This window comes from Oncorhynchus keta, chromosome 33 (assembly GCF_023373465.1).
Source record: "Oncorhynchus keta strain PuntledgeMale-10-30-2019 chromosome 33, Oket_V2, whole genome shotgun sequence".
NCBI lineage: Eukaryota > Metazoa > Chordata > Actinopteri > Salmoniformes > Salmonidae > Oncorhynchus > Oncorhynchus keta.
This window is the reverse complement of record NC_068453.1, coordinates 9,295,828-9,315,952: the sequence shown is the minus strand read 5'-3', so window position 1 is coordinate 9,315,952 and position 20,125 is coordinate 9,295,828. Positions and strand designations below refer to the sequence as shown.

Genomic DNA, 20,125 nt, shown 5'->3' with positions numbered 1-20,125 from the left:
GTCATGCATCTGTTATTCTTGATGACATCATCGACGGCTCGAGTCGTGATTGGCTGTCGTGTCGCGAAATCTGGCGAGGTGGGTGGCGTTCCAGCGTCTCGCGCACTATATGTAATTTGTGACTCGGGCTCTGAGACTCAGTGACAGGCAGTACCCTGACCGGAGAGTAGAGTTGGACATACCCACTGAAGCAGACAACAGCTCAACTCGGGACAGACTTTGAATAACTATTCGGCGACATAACTTTTCAGTTTGTAAAGTAAACAGACAACAAGGGAGATTTTACGCACGAAAAATGCAGCCCCTCTGTCACCAACTGCTCAGCTTGCTGTTCGTTTTCAGCAGCCTTCAGATCCATCAACTCACAGAGGCTTGCTCGTGTGCTCTGTCTCACCCGCAAGATGCGTACTGCAACTCTGACATTGGTAAGTCGCATGGTTTGAGTCCACATAGACTATATGTTATGCCAACAAAAACATGTTCTCTATTTAAATACATTTTTTCAGTGGCTTTGTGATATTCTGCATACATGGAATATAATATAATAATAAACTGTTGTTAGTATAAAGCGATGCAACTTTCAGTCTGGGACCTACAGTATGCGTAATTGGTAAATATATGCCAAACAAAGTTGTGCGTAAAATGTAACCATCACCTAAAAGCCCATTTAAAACAGACTGTCAGAATATACCCGTTTGCAAGTATCAGATGGCTCATAGGCTAACGGTTTCACTACAACAGCACGCTTTCTGACTAGTCTAAATAAATGCGTCATCTCTCAAATTAGTGAGTCAAGAGAGAGGAAGCTTTACTTTATTTCCCCTTGCTCTGATGAGAGGGAAGAGTTAACGGGAACGGTATCCATGGAAACAGGTCCCACTGATCATAATGTCTTTCAGAGCTAAATGACCACTTGCTGAGCAATAAACCAGAACAGAACAGGCAGACAGTAGCCAGCCAAGGGGTTTTTACTGCTGACTGAATATTGCACCCATGTGTGGAGGTTACCAATGGCAGATTTGGAGTGGAGACTAGCTACTGTTCTTGGATCTTGGATGCTCTTCTGTTCTGTCTGGCTTCCCATAAGATGTAAGAGCCAAGACTTGGCTAGGAATGTTAAGCAAGTGCTCTTGCAATCAATTTGTGAATTGTACAGTCCGAGTGGTATAGCATTTCCCTTCAAGTGTTTGTGCTCTTCTATGAAATCACATGTTTACTTTCCCATAGGGGCCTGATTCATTCCATTCACGCATTTGATATAGAGATATGGAGTCAGCATTGGTATAATAAAGCCTTGGTTATTGACTTAGATCCACTGTGTTGATTCCCGGGTGATATTTTCTTTTTGGGGCTGATCCTGGGACCCTCTTGTAGCTGAGATTTCCTTGGCCTCCTGTTCTGAGGAAGGTGGCTTTGTAAAGCTTGTTGTACCACAGGGTCATGCTCTCACAGGCTATGCCAGAATAACATGACCTCAGCTGTTCTTATCGAGGAATGCCTGTCCAACCTGAGCAGTGTTATTGGATAACACTTGTTAATAAGACCAGGTGGGTCCTGGCTCACCACTGTTGCTGCAGGAGACTCATTCCTAGTAAGGGATTATTTGATAAGCCTGAGCAATAATAAGTGTTGTGGGGGGTCTAAGCAGGAGGAAAACGGTTGAGTGAAAGAGAGAGGAGTCCACTGGGATATACAGTATTAGGAGAACTGTGTGCAGCTCTTTTGTATTGTGGAACGGAACTGCTGAGTGTGTGTGTGTGTGTGTTTGACCAGTCACAGATAGCTTTGTCAGACACAGCCATCAAACGTCCATTAGGGTAGCATAGAGTGGTCCAATGCCCCGGAGCGGAGGAGAGGAGGAAAAGTGGACATCAGAGCTGTTCCGGAGTCTTGCTGAGGACACAACTATGATGTCGTGTTTTTTTTTTCTGCAGTGAACTACGACTGAAGCCTGACGAGGTCAGAGGAGAGAAAGCTATGTTAACTTTTCAACGTATGGCAACTGTTTAAAAATAGCACCCTCTCACAAAAGTGGCAGGTTGAACATTCATGTCAAACATCAACGTATTTATGCAAACATTTCCTCAGCATTGATGAGCATTGCCTGTTATTTAATTGTAATTATTGGGGCTTATGCTAATTGGTGACTTGGTTCCATTGTGTTGATGTACAAATGTTTGTGTCACAAGTAGTCAGGTGGCACCTTGCCTTTCATGTCCCCTAAATTGGCTCATCCCATTGGCACGGAGTGGAGCCAAGTGGTCCAGAATCTAGGGCTGGCTTTAACTGCTGCAAGTGAGCACTTGTGAGCTCCACAAAATTAAATTTCCAAGGTCTTGGCTCAGCCAGAAGTGCGCCACGAAAGCCTGTAGCGTGCACAGAACTCGGGATGCCTCTTTCCTCCCACTGCAACGGACAGTGTCGCAGTAGTCCCAATAAAACAGAACACTGCAAACATGCCATAATGCCAAAGCCAGGATCACATTTCATCATGCCGATGACTCAACTGTAGAGTTATTTTTCCCAGTGGAACAATTGGCCACGGAGATAGCTTGAGGAAATTCTATGGCAGTAACATGCGCACAATAAATTTGACCATATATCCATCTTCTGCTCATTGAGCCATAAACGAAGGCTATCGCTTTCGGTTAAGAGACAGTCAATAATAATAATAATAATATATGCCATTTAGCAGACGCTTTTATCCAAAGCGACTTACAGTCATGTGTGCATACATTCTACGTATGGGTGGTCCCGGGAATCGAACCCACTACCCTGGCGTTACAAGCGCCATGCTCTACCAACTGAGCTACAGAAGGACCACGAAGGTTGGACATCTCTGTTAGGATATAGGGCTCTAGTGCAGTTATCGTGAACATGTAAGCTTATGATGACTATTGCATAATTATTATGCAACTGATGACATTTTTTGGGCAAGATTTCACGTCAAATTCCGATAGCTCTTGTGTTGTAAGCCAACCGTAAATGGGGTTTGGCATGAACATGATGTTTTTGGACTGTGAAGGGATAACAGTTATCTCCTGGCAACACCTAGAGTTATGATGGATATTCTGATTTGTGTCCCCGTGGGCATGTCTAAACAAACATGTGCTGCAGTCTTTTTCAAACAAGCGTAAGTCCATTTTCTGGGATGAAACGTAGTTCCAAAAGCTTAATATGGCCTTGAATTGCATCACGTCATTGGGGTTTGATGAATGTCACCTTTGATAAACCTTACAGTGTCAAAATATACCCCCTAAAACATACTGTATACAGATCTATACCTACAAAATATTCCCTATGAAAGATATGAGTTATAAAATGTGCCTTTATCCTCATCCCCCATTTCATTTGAACAGTACTTTCAATGAAGGCTGTTTATTTCGTCAACGACCTATTTTTCCGGACTAAAACTATGACGATAATGGGACGAGATGACCTGGGGGATAAAAACAAGAACTATTACAAATTACTTTTCATTTTAGTTGACAAAAATATGATGAGACGAGAATTCCCCGTGAGACGAATGGACATTTAATTTGACATGAAGCAGATTTTAATCTGTTTTGTCCAATTCTTAGCATGCATGCAGAATATTTCATGCTATCCTCTCATTGGCAGAATTCACATCTTTCAGTTGTGCAGTCTGATTGAGCTCTCCCACACAGCTCCAGGCAATCACTTCAGTCAGTCGTCAATCTTCTGAACTGATGCGAAGCCAGGACACTTGACTTGTAACCAACTTCAACTAGAAACCCTGAGCTCGGTTACATGCACACAATAATGTGATAATTGTGGATAGTCAGGTTAATATAATAGTTAGTTTAAAATGTTTACATGCTTGAAAGTCATTTAGGTGCTGTTTTTGGTGAACTCCAAGTGGGCTGTTGTGCCTATTCCTGAGGAGTGGCTTCTGTTTGGCCACTACCATAAAGGCCTGACTGGTGGAGTGCTGCAGAGATGGTTGTCCTTCTGGAAGGTTCTCCCATCTCCACAGAGGAACTCTGTCGGAGTGACCATCGGGTTCATGGTCACCTGCCTGACCAAGGCCCTTCTCCCCCAATTGCTCAGTTTGGAAGAGTCTTTGTGGTTCCAAACGTCTTCAATTGAAGAATGATCGAGGCCACAATTTGTTTGGGAACCTTCAATGCTGCCGAAATATTTTTTGGTACCCTTCCCCAGATCTGTGCCTCGACACAATCCTGTCTCGGAGCTCTATGTACAATTCCTTCGACCTCATGGCTTGGTTTTTGCTCTGACATGCACTGTCGACTATGGGAACTTATATAGACAAGTGTGTGCCTTTCCAAATCATGTCCAATCAATAGAATTTACCACAGGGGGACTCTAATGAAGTTGTAGAAACATCTCAAGGATAATACATGGAAACGGGATGCACCTGAGTCTCATAGCAAAGGGTCTTAATACTTATAGAAATAACGTATTTATAAAAAACTGTTTTCACTTTGTCATTATGGGGTATTGTGTGTAGATTAATGAGGATTTGTATTTATTTCATACATTTTAGAATGAGGCTGTAACGTAACAAAATATGGAAAAGGTCAAGGGGTCTGAATACTTTCCGAATACACTAAAGTTTGTATGTGAAAACTATTTATAAGATGCATACTTTCAGTTTTGCGAACTCACTTTACTCGCGCGTAAGAGGGAAGCTTGCGTTACCTGGTGCTAGCACATGCTCAGATCAAATACACCACTGGAACGCCAATTAAGCTGTTTACATGTCCTAATCATTTGAAAGATTCCTTAGAAAACCAGGTGTTTTGATTGGTGTATGCCTACTTCGATTATGACCTTATTACGATAAGCAGAGTAAGGTGTTTACATGATTAATGCCATACTCATACGCCTTCTGCTATAATCAGTTTAATATCAAATTATTAGTGTGCACGTTAATGTACTCAATGTTTACTCTCACCCTCTCTCCCTTACTTTCGTGTAGGCTATTTTTGCTTTGATCACATCAGAAGCTATATTTTCCCGCTGTTGTTCATTCATCTGTGTTGCCGCTCTCGCGCAGTGGTCTGCAAATGCGAGTTGCGGTTGCTTTTGTTGTAAGGGCAAAAACGAATGCTATTTGTTGAATATTAGAGAGTAATAGTTCTGCCATTTTTCTCCTTATCAAGGAAACCACTGTTATTTACCCCCTTGACAGTTGTGATTGGCTGAAAGTCAGAGCTGTAAAATTGTTTAACTTGTAGCCAAGGCTTTATAGCCTATATGGTTAATTATGTCTGGCATTGAATACAATCTGCCACAATATCAATGTTGCCATCTAAGGTAAACGAGGGGAAAGTAGGCTTAGTTGGACAAGGCTATCTGAATGTGCACATGATGGAAGTTAGCGGTAGCTTAAATATTCATTATTTAATAGAACAAAATACAAAACAATGTGACAAAAGGGCTGTGACTAAAACTAGACAAAACATGTCCTGGGTTTTAGTTGACTGATAATAACTAAAACTAACAAAGGATGAAATGACAAAAATCTGACTCAGGCTAAAAGGTACTTTAAGCACTAAAACTAAATCTATAATAGCTGCCAAAAACCCTAGGGCTGACTATTTTTTTGAGGACTATCGTCAAACGGCTATGGTTTGCACCCAGTGTGAATACCTATATGTGGATTAAAATGCAAATGGTGACCTTTAAGCTCCCCTTAGGTGTAACGCTGAGTGAGGAGAGAGGCTAATTTCCACTGTCAACTTCAAAGGCGACACGGTAGAACATGAATCATCGCAATTTAAGAGCCAGAGGCGAGTTCAAAGCCTGCTCCTGTTGTTTCATAGGCCCTGCTCCATAATCACCAGCAGCACCCGCTCTAATAGATGAATCAGACAGACTTTTTGAATTGAGGAAATGAGGGTACATATAAAAAAAAGATACAACAAAGAGAAAACAACATGTTAAATACCAACTCCAAATAACCTGAGGGTAACTTCACAATCAGCAAACAGTGCAGTGGCTGGCTGTGATATAGCATTCGGCTGGCAGCGTAAGGAGTTCAACTATGTCAGCGGATACATGTTCTCTCAATGAACCCTTCCTTGCATTTCTAGACGACAGTCGAATATCCATTTCCTGACCCCATTTTTCTTGCTACTTGAGACAGAGAGACGGAGAGCTAGAGACAGAGAGGTTGCTTTTGGTGCACAGCAGACCTACTGGGATGTCATTTAATTGGTGACTGAAAAAAGCCAATTCACATTGGAAGGCTGTTTTTCTAAAGCTTTTCATGCAGCAGATGAGCGTTTCGGTCGGACCGAGCTACACTTTGGCCTTGGAGTTTAATATCCCTTCACGGCCACGGTCCACGTTCCCAAGGAGCTGAGGTGTCAGGAGCAGACCTTTACATTCTCGTGTCATGCACCAATTCAGTATAGAAGATTACAGCTGTGGGTAAGTGTGGCTTGGCCTGAGATAAGAACCTTGGAGAAACATGTCATTTAGACTGGTATAAGCTAGTTCTCAGAGTGGTGAGGGAGGAGGTCCTCAAGTTACCCTGTCCTTTCTCTTGGGAGGCCTGGAGAGGGAAGCAATGAGCTATTGCTAACTAGGTTACTATAGCTTGCAATAATGCAAAACCCAATCCTATTCTCTTCTGCTACCTAATCGTCTTCCCAACTGCCAGAGGGCATAGATGGTCCCATATTATGAGGAACATTATGTCATCTGGGATCAGCTCAGCGCATTCAAATCAGCATTATTCCATAAGGCCAGCGTTCCTTCCTGTTAAAATAGGTCAAGAAGTCAAAAGGTGCAAGATTCCCTGCATGTTTGACATGGACACCCTGTGAGACAGGCCTATCGAGTGTCTAAGCCAACTTCAATCACCAGTGTAATCCATGACTGCTTCTGAAACAGTAGTACCCAGTTCCCTATACAGTGAATTACATTTGATCAGACCTACACATCCCATGTTGGTTCAATTGCGTCTATCTCTTCGGTGAACTGGTGAGGACATTTCTTTTCTATTAAGTGTAATCCAACTCCGGGTGTGGTCGGCTCTGACGCCTCGAAAAGAGGAAGAGTGCTTATAGAGAGTAGTTTACCCATTGAGTGTGTCATACTCAGTAGCTTCGTTTTCCCCGCTCACTCACCTCAGATCATGTTCAGAATCAGTCTCAGCCACCAAACACACAGATAGTTTATAACGCTGGTTATACACCACGGCATGACTTTTCCCTATTCTCCCCCTCTCCATATGACCGTCTATTTCAACCTTGTCATGGAGACTTTTCCCTCATCATGCAATCTGTTTTCTGCGGTCACAATTTAGCCTGAGGTGCCTCGCAAGATTCACAGGCAAAAATGTAAAGCAGGGGGAGGCTTAAACTGCTTGATTGAATTACATTCCCACTTGCGTTGCGATTAGCATTTGAATGCAGAGTTTAGCAATCCAATGCTTCGGGGAAGCGATACCGTGCTAAATTAATTCAATTACTGTCTCTGTCGTACCCCAGTTACTTCTCCTTATCAACAAAAAAATCCACCCACTTTCCACGGAGAATGTATGTCAAATCCACTGCAAAACATGAATATGCATGCGGCAGAAACAGGAGAATAGCACTCGCCTGTAATTGCTATTTGTGTGTTGCAGCACAAAGAGAGAGTGAGAGAGGGAGAGAGAGAGACAGAACAGGGGGCACTTACTCTATATAGGGCTGAAAGAGACTTCTAGCTGCAGTGCCGTTTACAGCTAAACTAACCGGTACCAGTCAGGTGGAAATCTTATGCAGTGCTTGGGCTTAGAATTGGGTCACATAAACACTCACAATTTGGTCATTTCTGACACTGGGGCTAGGACCTAGCCCGAAGAGGCATCTTGAAAGAGAACTCTGTGGTCAGGAGTAAATATAGCTAGCGTTCTGAGTTTGCCTCAGGCCCCTTCCCTTGGAGGTCAAAGGGTCGCTGTAGGGAATAACACAAATCCTCTGTCTCATCAGCAGCTGCGGCCTTTCACACATTCCGCCAGGCAATGACTTCGGCACCACCCAATTAGTGGCTGCCGGCCCAGTGGCGAGCGTGTCCCGCCTCAAAGAGCATTTGGTGTTACTGTTGGACTCTTGTTCAGCGATATGACCTATGACTCCTACGCCTAATAACATTTGAAGGCTCAACGCAATGCGCTTTGGAATTGGAGTCTTGTCATTTTGGGTGGGGAAAGCTGTCTTTGCAATGGAGTTTAGGTTTTAAGGGAAAGGCATGTTTTGGGCTACTGGCTTCTGAAAATAGTTTGAGGGATCAGTGCATCATATCTGTGCATCATATCTGTGCATCATATCAGTGTATCATATCAGTGTATCACATTACATAAGGAGGGATCCGAGTAGCATACGTTTCATATCTTCACATTCCACAGTAATAGTGCCTATGGTCCATACAATTATATCAGTGAAAGTAGCATTCATTTGACTCTGCATAGCAGAGACTGGTTAGGCAACAATGCTGTGAGGCTCATAATATGCGAGTTGACTGATTAATAGAGCAGATGTCCTTGGGTGCATTGGCTCAAAAAAGGTCACCAAGAACCTGAATAGGTTGAAAAGAATCATTGCCTTATACATGGATGTGAGATTCTCTAACAGCTATCAATTGGATGGCATGGCTCTATTCGAGAGTCATGTCATTCTAAGCTGGCAGGATGAAAATGTGAGCATGTGAGCTCCATTGAAGGTGTTCATGTCACCTCATCGGAATCTTCTAGGAGACTTTTCTATTCATAAAATACCAGGATTACTGCTTTTCTTTTATTAGACTCCCTTTGCTGCCCATTTCTGTGTGTCCGGGACTTAAATACAGACTATGACGCTATAAGAGGAGATGTTACAGTACATCCCTTCTTCACTATCTAGAGCAGTGAGACTCGCTTCCCCTTTTTCCCTCCCGGCTCGAGAATGTGAGCCTCAAAGGAATGTGGGAAGGAAATTCCGGAGAGGAAAGATAAACATCCCCATCGTTAGTTATGTCTCTGGCTGTCAGGCTGCGGGGAGCAGGTGAACTTGACTCGAGTCAACTGCGCCTGCATGTGGACTACCCTTCCACTACCCCTTCTCCCCCGGGGGGCCTCAGAGCTCTGATACAAGATCTCTGGGAAGGACCCTATTCACTGGCCTAAATGAGGCTTCGTTCATAAGCCAATCCCCCCACACAATGGACCCACTTACTTTAAAAGGAGTGAAAGCAAACAAGGTGATTCCACAGCCAAACTGTTTCACCTAGCCGCTGTTTACATGAGGGTGAGCAGCACTGATATGATCTTTTCCCACCCTGTGCTGAATGTAAAGAAAGGAGGTTGTTTGTGGAGACACATGGTTTTACGATACAGGGACGAGGCTGGAGGGAGGTAGTAATAAAGCCGTGGCCTCATTTTTACTGTCCTGAAGACAAACTGCTTTGGCCTCTGAGTCAAATTCAAATGCTAGCCTCCTAGTCTTCCCTTGGACTTGTTTGGCAAGCAGAAGCAATCCATAAAAACAAATTAATATATTTTAAACTGAGCTAAACCATTACAAAATATTCACTGGGTCTCTCCTCTAGAGGCTGGGTTTTTAATGAGCTTTGGAAAAGCAATGAGCAGCACAATGCATTCTAGGGTCCTAATCGGGAGTTGATATCACCCTGCTTCTAGCTAAAGCATTTGTTAGGGTGATGTGTTGGGATGTTGTGTTGGGCATACTACTTGGGCTTCTCTTTTGATGCTCACACAAGCACATCAGCCTGGCTCCAGACGTCAGGGACAGAGACGAGACTTGCTCTGATGTGACCTAAATTCAGAATCATCCAATATGCTGGATTTGGCAGCCAGGGGCTTTCCAATCGCAGCCCATTGCATAATCAACTAATTCTGTGCTTGTGTCTTCTGTCTACTCTACAGTGATCCGTGCCAAAGTGGTGGGCAAGAAGTTACTGAAGGACGGGCCTTTTGGCACCATGCGTTACACGGTCAAACAGATGAAGGTAAGCCGTCACCGCATCATTCAGCCCGAGTTTTACGCAATCTGGCCAATACCTTGAAGGGCATAACCGGACTCTGGGAAAACAGCACAAGGCCATAAGAATCACTAACCAGCTCATAGGCTTTGAAACTGGAAACCAGTGTACCACTGTAGGCCTACTAAAATGATATGGTGTATGACTAGGCTACTGTAGCAGTATCATCTAAGTTAAAGGGCAATCCCTAATTCTTATAACCAAAACACGAGTTCACCGATGCCGTGAAATGGCCAAGCTTTTCCATTAAGTGCCACGAGAGTATGTTACAGAGGACTAGACGTTGTTTTCATCATTACATCTAACACCCTGTGGAAAGAAGGTTTGGCTAATCCAATTGAAGTGTGTTTGAATATTTGTTTGGCCTATGGAATCCAATGTAGTCGTAATGGTCTAAAGACTCCCAGTAAATAAATCACGAAGAGTGGGGCTTTGTTGCCCCTAGAAACATTTTCCCAGAAATCCCCCAGTTTTAGGTCCCTACGGCTCGCCTCTTTCACGGTTTGTCCTGTTATTTCAAAGAATCGCCGCGTCTAAACAGGGATTTCCTGTTGTTCCCAGACAAATAAATCACGATGGACCAAACACAACAAATTCCAGGGCAAACATTTACTTTGTCTGGCAGCGTTTGTGTTCCGTGCACCTGAACTCAATGGGTGGACTCACGGTTCAACCCCAAAGTCACGTCTTCATTATGTCCTGTGATTATGTTCGTTTTCATGTGGTTAATGATAGCGTCAGTGGCCTCTTCCTCTACCAACCTGAATTCTTGGAAGCGATGTGATCTCATGATACTGTGTTTATTGTTGTGGATTCCTGACAACTTCGAGAACAACTCAATAATTCCAGTTGGGTCAAACGTGTCAGAAGCAAGAACAAGTGCCAGAGGTGTTTGATCTTCATTCCAGATTATATTAACACACTGTTTGTCGTGGTCTGTTTGGCAGATGTACAAAGGATTCAACAAAATGCAGCACGTTCAGCACATCTACACAGATGCCTCTGAGAGTTTGTGTGGAGTCAAGTTCGACATCAACAAGTACCAGTATCTGATCACAGGTGAGTCACTATTCAACCATACATTGCAACTGATCTGAAAGCGGACAGCTAATGTACAGTACTTGGCGGGCCGCATAGTTGTCACGGTGGTGCCAGTGTCTTTCCATTCAGAGCTAGTAATAAGCAATAAAAACAGCTTCAGGAACTGCCTCAGGAGCACATGACCAAAAACAAATTAGCGAGGCAAGCAAGCACATCAGTGGAGTTGACTCCAGCTTGTTCTCCCAGGCCTGTTACCCTAACTACCTCTCTGCAGCACAATGGCAGCGTTGCTAACTGGCAGCCCCATTTTTTTTTTTGGGGGGGATAAATACAACTACCCCCCCCCCTCCCTTCCCTCCTCCCTAAAGACTTCTTGACTGATCTGTGACACAAACTTTCCCACTATTTATAACCTCCCGTCTGTGAGAGAGAGGCAGGGCGGCACTTCTGTTTTTGGAGTGTTTCCTTCTCCTTTAGGGCATAAACACCCTCCTTTTCTCTTATAATTAACAGTTCAAGCAAGACGTTCTGGCGTTTCCAGTGCGGGCAGGCATTTATAAAGTTCAAGTTTTATTTATTAGTCGTATGTCCAGGATACAGATGGTATACACCATCCAACTAAATGCTTAGCTGCATGCTACACATACATACTTGTGATGTGTGTGTGTGTAGTATGAATGTATACGTGTGTGTGTGTGTGTGTGTGTGTGTGTGTGTGTGTGTGTGTGTGTGTGTGTGTGTGTGTGTGTGTGTGTGTGTGTGTGTGTGTGTGTGTGTGTGTGTGTGTGTGTGTGTGTGTGTGTGTGTGTGTGTGTGTGTGGATGAGTGTATGTCAGTGTGGGTGTGTGCGCAAGTGGTCAGTCCAATTCAAGTGTTCGGCAGTCTGATTGCTTGTAGATAGAAACGGTATCTGAGCCTATGAGTTGCTATGGAGACTCGGAGAGCAGTTCAGTGAGACCTAGAGTGGCTGTCACACTGTTTTAGCTGTGTGTTGTATGTTCCCATCACAACGTCCCAAACCTGTAAACATGCCCTATGAAGCCAATGAAACATAAGGAAGGAAATCACCCCTGGCAACACAAGTGTGTGTTTATTGTGGCTGGGTGATGATGACATCACAGTCATCCAGGCCAGGCAGCAGCTCTAGCTCTGGTTTGGGGAGTGAGTCTATAATTGGGTCTTGTGTCCCTGGGCCATACTGTATCAGGACTCAATTACAGGCATGTTAAATACGCCAAGGCCTGATAGATTAACTCCACGGGTTAGGCTTTGATCAACCCAGAGTGAGTGCACGGCCGCCTGATTAGCTGATTAGCCACTAGCCTGGTCCCAGATCTGCTTGTGCTGTCTTACCATCTACTATACCAACTACAATTTGGGAACAGGCTAATGCCCCTCTCTCGCCATTGTCTAATAACTTTGCCAGAGACGCCAATAATCCATATGGAAATCGGTCTAAGAGTTGTGTGTTTGCCAGCTTTCAGCTCAGTGTGTGATGACGACAGGACAGTGTAGCACTAGCAAGGGACACACTGTTAGAAACAACCATGTTGTTTGAGTGCTAGCTGGCGGTCTACAGTGTAGGGTGAACCTGTTTTGCAGCAGAGGTTGTCATCCTGACCTCGGTGGTAAGCTGTGAATGGCCTAACCTAAGAATAGAAGTTAGACAACCTTTTGGAAATTCTGAAATAGGGGTGTTGGTTTCATATGGGATTTACTGTACAAGATTGTCTTACCATAGTTAAAAAGCTTTGGACCGCTTGTTTGACTGGTGTATTTATGCTGATCGAGGTATGGCAATTATACAATTAGCCAAAAATATACTATGGATGACATCTGACTCTTTGGACATCTGACACTTTCCCATGTCATTGGGAATATGACATGGCATTGGGAATATGACATGGAATCGTTTTTCAGTCTTCAGTTTTTTGGGGAAACCAACAAACCATTGTAATGAATGTTTTGTAAGTCATGAAATAATTCACCAATGATGTAATGCATAACAAAAGCTGATCTGTAACCAAACCTCTCTCTCCCCTCAGGCCGCGTGTTTGACGGCAAGGTCTACACCGGGCTGTGTAATTTCAACCAGCCATGGGAGCGCCTCTCGCTGGCCCAGAAGAAGGGCATCAACCACCGCTACCAGCTGGGCTGCAACTGCAGGGTGAGTGGCAACAACTGCGCTCTCGGGGAGAATATGGATGAAGTGGCTCCGGGGGAGAATATGGATAAGATGGCTATGGAGAAGGAAGCTAAAGCAACCCAACAGCAGCAGAGCCAAGATGGAGGAGTAGGAGCCAGAAAGAGGGGCAGGGGCCGGGGCAGAGGCAGAGGCCGGGGCAGAGGCAGGCAGAACCAGAACACCCTGCTTACTGCAAAGCATACCATCCTGCTCTGAGCAGCTCTCTGCTCGTCTATCTCGAAGACTTCTTACCACAGTTGGGGTTGCCCCTCTTCAAAGACACAAGGCACTTCATAATCTCCATATGTTATTCGATATCGGATATTGGCTGTAGAATAGGAGGGGAAATAATGTGTTCATTTTATGATCATAATGACTTTAGTGGCCTTGCATATATTGGGTCAAATAGATTATGCTGATGAACTGCGACCAATTATGAAATCCTTGCCAAACCATTTAAAACGTTTCCCTCTTCTTAAGTGTAGCACAATACAAGCATGACTATCAAAATATATACCAAATCATTTTGATTATGTAATTGTAACTTTTCTGATTGTAGGGACATACTAATTCCAGATAGTGGCTGAATGATATAATGTAAAGGTTTAAGCTGTCAGGAATATATAAGTGTCCCCTTTCCGTTTTGGCATCATAACGGATAATACACATCCATGAATGTAACTGAAGAGACAGATGGGAAGACGAGGAGAGAGAGAAAAGAGAGATTTATAATGATCTTTGGGAGTTATTAAATCATTTATCTACACTGGAATTACATTCCCTGTTATTCCAAACCCTGAATTGAGCGCTCGGTCGGAACTCCTTTATGCGGGACCTGCTCCTGTGCAGCTCCAGTCCAGGCTCATAAATATCCTGCTGTACTGCATGGCTCCAGACACACCATCTGGTCTGCCCATCACAGCCCCATCAACAACAATAAGTGCATTGCCAGACAGGAGTTTCTACGGAGTCCAAATGCTGTCCAACACCTTTCAAACTGCTCACACCCAAACTGCTTAAAGGGTTGTAATGTTAAGACACGTTAGGCGTACAGTGAGTCTTAGAGGCCAACATAGAACAATGGAGGTGAACGTATGCCTGAGACCAAACATGGCAAGTCAGCATCAGGAATGAAAACAAACTTGGACAGAACTCGCCATGGTAGAAGCGTAGTTTATGTTGTTTATTGTCCATTTCAGTTCAAATGTAATCTTTAATCTGAAGGGGGGAAAAAATCACACACAAATGTGTTCTAGCAATAGGCTGCTGCTACACAATACCTCATTGTGTGAACCCCTATGAAGCAGCATGCTAACTGTCTGAGAAGACAAGTCAACAGACAGACAGAGGCAGTGCAGACACAGCCCTCTCTGTGGTTCTTATATCAAGTGCAAGAACCTCCTAGAGATCCCTTAGAGTGCGAACGTCACACTTCACTGATGCTAAAACCACGGTTTGTCATCTTTTGCATTCTTCAACAAATGATGATTTACAGCTAAGGAATGCAGGAAGCATGTGCAAATAATCCACTGCAGTGTATTAAAAACCATTGGCCTCAGTAAATGATTAAAAAGCTAACTGTCCATAACATAGCCCCATGAACACCAGAACTAGTTAAACTTCATTGAAAATGCTTGCACGATATGGACCATAACGAATGCGTTCAGCTTCACCCATATTGCTCAAGCTCTCTGCTGTCGATTCCTCTGGCTCTGTCATTACTGTACACACAGCTTTTACTGAAACACCTCTTTGGATTTCTCTAAAACTCACAGTGTATTTGTCAGTTAGTTTCTCAGTTTCTAATTTCTCACCTTTAAAGACATTTGGCAGGCTATACAGTGCATTCGGAAAGTATTCAGACACATTTTGTTACCTTAAGAGGCTTATTCTAAAATGGATTACATTGTCGTCGTCGCCCCCTCCCCCCTCGTGACGCTACAAGTTTGGCACACCTGTATTTGGGGATTTTCTCCCATTCTTCTCTGCAGATCCTCTCAAGCTCTGTCAGGTTGGATGGGGAGCATTGGTGCACAGCTATTTTCAGGTATCCCCAGAGATATATGATCGGATTCAAGTCCGGGCTCTGGCTGGGGCACTCAAGGACATTAAAAAACTTGTCCCAAAGCTACTCCTGCGTTGTCTTGGCTGTGTGTTTAGGGTCGTTGTCCTGTTGGAAGGTGAACCTTCGCCCGAGTCTGAGGTCCTGAGCGCTCTGGAGCAGGTTTTCATCAAAGATGTACTTTTCTCCATTTATCTTTCCCTCAATCCTGACTATTCTCCCAGTCCCTGCCGCTGAAAAACATCCCCACAGCATGATGCTGGCACCACCATGCTTCACCGTAGAGATGAAAGTTCCAGGTTTCCTCCAGACGTGATGCTTGGTATTCAGGCAAGAGTTACATTTTGGTTTCATCACACCAGAGAATCTTGTTTATCATGGTCTGAGAGTCCATTAGGTGCCAAAGTCCAAGCGGGCTTTCATGTGCCTTTTACTGAAGGCACTCAACCATAAAGGCATGATTGGTGGAGTGCTGCAGAGATGGTTGTCCTTCTGAAAGGTTCTCTCATCTCCACAGAAGAACTCTGGAGCTCTGTCAGTGACCATCGGGTTCTTGGTCACCTCCCTGACCAAAGCTCTTCCCCCCGATTGCTCAGATTGGCCGGGTGGCCAGCTCAAGGAAGAGTCGGTGGTTCCAAACTTCTTCCATTTAAGAATGATGGAGGCCACTGTGTTCTTGGGAACCTTCAATGCTGCAGAACATTTTTGGAACCCTTCCCCAGATCTGTGCCTTGACACAATCCTGTGTCGGAGCTCTACGGACAATTCCTTCGACATCATGGCTTGGTTTTTGCTCTGACATGCACTGTCAACTATGGGACCTTATATAGAGAAGTGTGTGCCTTTTTAAATCATGTCCAATCAATAGAATTTACCACAGGTGGACTCCAATGAAGTTGTAGAAACATCTCAATGATGATCAATGGAAACAGGATGCACCGGAGCTCAATTTCATGTCTCATAGCAAAGGGTCTGAATACTTGTAAATAAGGTATTTCTGTATTGTTTTTTGTAAAAATTTGCAAACATTTCTAAAAATCTGTTTTCGCTTTGTCATTATGGAGTATTGTGTGTACATTGGGGATTTTTTCAAATGTAATCAATTTCAGAGTAAGGCTGTAACTTAACAAAATGTAGAAAAGGTCAAGAGGTCTGAATACTTTCCGAAGGCACTGTATGTGAGAAGGAAATTTGAAGTTTAAAGGATGTTGATGGAATTGCAGTTTGATTGTGGTTTTCTTCTCCATTCCCTAATGGAAAACTACAAACTAAGTAGTGGACTTTAATTTCAGAGGCTGGCAATTAGATTCATATTCGACCTCCACTGGCTTATCTACAGGAAACTACATTTGAATTGAAACCATCCATTCATTCATTCATCCTGTAGAGCAATGAGTATAAAATGCATTGATGAGTTTTTTAATTGTAATGTAATGAATTACATAAACTACAAAAAGATCTTGACTCAACTCACTCTTTGCTGATTCAACCCAATTATCTGGAGGGATTTAGACTTAAATCACTTCCTTTTTCTCCTATTCAAAATCATATTCTCCACATATTAAGTCTTGTGTACAAGATGATGCGTTGCGTCAGCCTGTCCTGAAATGCTAATTCTGTCTTGGCCTTGTTCATTTACTGCTGGATGTAGACTCACTGTGCTTTGAATTGGTCAATATGTAACAGAAAATGAAATTCGTATATCTGTCACATATCCTAAATCAGAATTGTGGTGAATCAAAAATTATTCAATTGAACTTTATTCAAGTCAAACTGTAAACACACAGTGAGCCTTCACCAGTATGCTGTAGCATTATTCCATTTTATTTTCCTGCTTTACGACTACATCTTTAGTTTCGCTTCTTCTCTCTGTAGATTAAGCCCTGCCACTACCTGCCCTGCTTTGTGACCTCAAAGAACGAGTGCCTGTGGACGGACATGCTGTCCCACTTCGGCTACCCCGGCTACCAGTCCCGGCACTACGCCTGTATCCAGCAGAAAGAGGGCTACTGCAGCTGGTACCGGGGGATGGCCGGCCGTGACAAAACCACCATCAACTCCACCGACCCCTGAGCGTAAAACCACAGCCAACCCCCAAAACCATCACAACTTTCTTGAGTTTCTTCTCCTCTTCCTCTCACTCTTCTACACCTTTCCCAAACTCCCCCACAGCCCTCGTCAACCACAGAGTATTACAGAACTCTTAAAACGTACAGTACTAGCCCCAAGTGACCACTCCTACGTCCTCTGACGAAATATACGAGACCTAAAATAATCAGTGCCTGGCTGTCTCATAGAAATAGCACTTCATGCTGTACATTTCAGTTTCTCCCACCTAACTTTTCCTACATTTTCCCTAGCTATCAATGAGCAGAAATTAGACCCGATCCCAGTCAACTTTTTTCAGACTGCAATAACAATGGCCCTCTAAAAAGCGAGACCTTTTTCAAACTATCGTAATGCTTATTATGGGTGGGATGGCATTTCAGAACGGCAGTTTCCAGCAATGCATAATGGTGAAAATGATTTGAATATTAAGTGTGTGGTGCAGACCGTATCAACAAAGCTCCCGCAACATAATGTTATCCTCAACACAGGTTATGCTCAGTAACCAGACACATTGTCACCAGTACGAGGGCAATGCCAACACGAGGTATGACCTCTGAAAAGCAATACCTCTTGCTCCAGTCACACAAAGGTATTTTATTGGTATTTAACAATGATTTTGAATCACATGAAAGTGTATATGTATGTGTTGACAGTTTATACTGTCAACATGTCTATTTATATGAATGATGCAATCTTTGCCTCCCTGACTGCTTGCACTGTAAAGTTCATTCTAGGTTGTATTAAATTGCATTTACATTTGAGTAATTTAGCAGATCACACTATATGAATGCATTGCTAATATCGGACAAAGAATTGATTGAGTATAGCTATATTTTCTTCTCCGTAACCAGCACTAAGAATGAACCTTACAGCTCAAGCACAGGGAATTCTTAATCTTTCGCAGAGAAATGGATGCAAGTTATTTAATTTTTTTTGCTGTATATGATATAAGCTACAAAGCAATGAACAGTTGACTCGACTGAAACCTCTGTAGTAGATTTATTTATCCTTGTTTGTCGAATCAGACAATATCCATGCAAATACTACAAACAAAATCAACTATCCTACTAAAATATCCAAATATATATATATATCTTTGTATCTGGCCAAAACTGTACCATCACTACCCTGTTTGGCTGTCATGAAGGACCAGAATCCCAAATTGTGTTTGTAAAGCATTGATTTAATGTTAGTTCTGTGTTAGATCCGCCTTCAGCAGATTTTGAATGATGGTACTTTTGCCCAATCACAGTTCCCCTTCTGGTTCTCATGAGGGAAGGAACATTTTAAAGCAGAGGTTTCAGACAAAACAAAGTGTTTTCATAAATGTATATTCCATTTGTGTAAGTATTTTAACTATTTCAGATGAAACTGATGAAAATAACACTATTGTCACTAAACTCTTCTACTTTTGTTGAGTTTTCCAGTTCAGTATCTTCAGTCCATTCCGTTAGAAACAGAGATGCCTCAGCAGGAGTTAGAAGTCTTTGCCCAGTCTCTCAGCTCTGCCCACTTTTCCATTATGTTCAGAAAAGGCCATGCCAAGTTGGTGTTGAACAGAATAGAGTACGGCCCTGACGTGACAGTTTTAGAAGGAAATCCACAAAAATATAGTTTAGTCAATTTATTATTCACGTAATCTGTTATAACGTGAGGAACTCAAATTAAATCTAAATCTTGCCTCCTCCGCAAGGCACTTCTTAATATGAAACACAATTACTTCAGGCACTATATTTATAGGAGAAAAAAAGAAACATTATCTCATTCAACAATGTAGAACAGAAAATTATAAAACAATGTCGAATTCGACATTTCCGACCATTACAAAAGAAGAGGAGGTAGAGGTGGTTCATCGGTCTCATCACGTTTCACCACTGCTGAGCTTCTGACACCTCCAGGCCTTGGCTGAGCTCCTCAGTAGTCTGAGAGGACTACTATGCCACAGAGATATCACTAAAGCCTGAACGTTCTACATCAGCAACACTGTTCTTGTTCTCCTCAGGCAGTTCGAAGTAGAGCTGGTTTAGCATTGAGAGAATGGTGGGCTCGGTGAGCGTAGCCCGATAGTTCCGGAAGCCGGATAGTATGTAGTCTTCATGTAGATCCATCCTTTAGTTAGAATACTGGGAAGGTTCCTCGGTATGTTTAGCCTTCATTGACACACTTCTCTAGTTGTCAGTCTTGAGTTGTTTCCATCTCCCTCACCTGGTTTTTGGAAGTTCCTCTCTCTTCGGCCTTGGCATCTCTGTACCTGTATTTTTTTTGTGGTTCATGTTTGTGTAAATGTACTGTCTGCTTAACACAGAAACACTTGGTCAAGTCGATCCAGACTGCATTTGAAAAGGAAGCTGGCAAAAGGTTGTGTACCATGTGTGTGTATACACTGATTCCTAAAAAGGGGGAGGGCGAGCGACCGTTTCCTTGTAGGGGTTGCAGAAATGTTTGACTTAATTTCTGTGTTTTATATTTTTATAATAAAGATTTAATGAAAAAATGGACCATATGAGTTTGCATTGATTCTTGTGCTGTTGTTTTCTTGAAGTCAAGTTAGCACACCTGGTCATGATCCAAGCTCAGTATTTTATCACGGTCACAAAGGCAAATTTGGATCTGAACTTTTATATCTTTGACATCATAGAACAATCTGCAAAATCAGGAGCTACATTACATAATGGAATTACACACAATTGTTCCGACTTGCACATTCAACTTTG

General features: G+C 43.1%; 2 protein-coding genes across 3 annotated transcripts in view; one reads left to right on the top strand and one right to left on the bottom strand.

Moving 5' to 3' along the window:
* Positions 1–20,125, bottom strand: part of LOC118365930 (synapsin-3-like) — a 124,483-nt gene that overhangs the window by 42,968 nt on the left and 61,390 nt on the right.
* On the top strand, positions 131–19,909 carry LOC118366189 (metalloproteinase inhibitor 3-like). 2 transcript variants are annotated; one of them, XM_035748674.1, is made up of 5 exons: positions 131–425; positions 9,899–9,981; positions 10,962–11,073; positions 13,101–13,222; positions 17,178–19,909. In XM_035748674.1, the coding sequence occupies exons 1-5, from the start codon at positions 296–298 to the stop codon at positions 17,373–17,375; spliced, it is 645 nt and encodes a 214-aa protein (XP_035604567.1). In that variant the 5' UTR covers positions 131–295; the 3' UTR covers positions 17,376–19,909. The 2 variants fall into 2 exon arrangements, with proteins under 2 accessions (XP_035604567.1, XP_035604566.1); XM_035748673.2 differs by lacking the exon at positions 17,178–19,909 and having other exon boundaries at positions 13,101–17,171.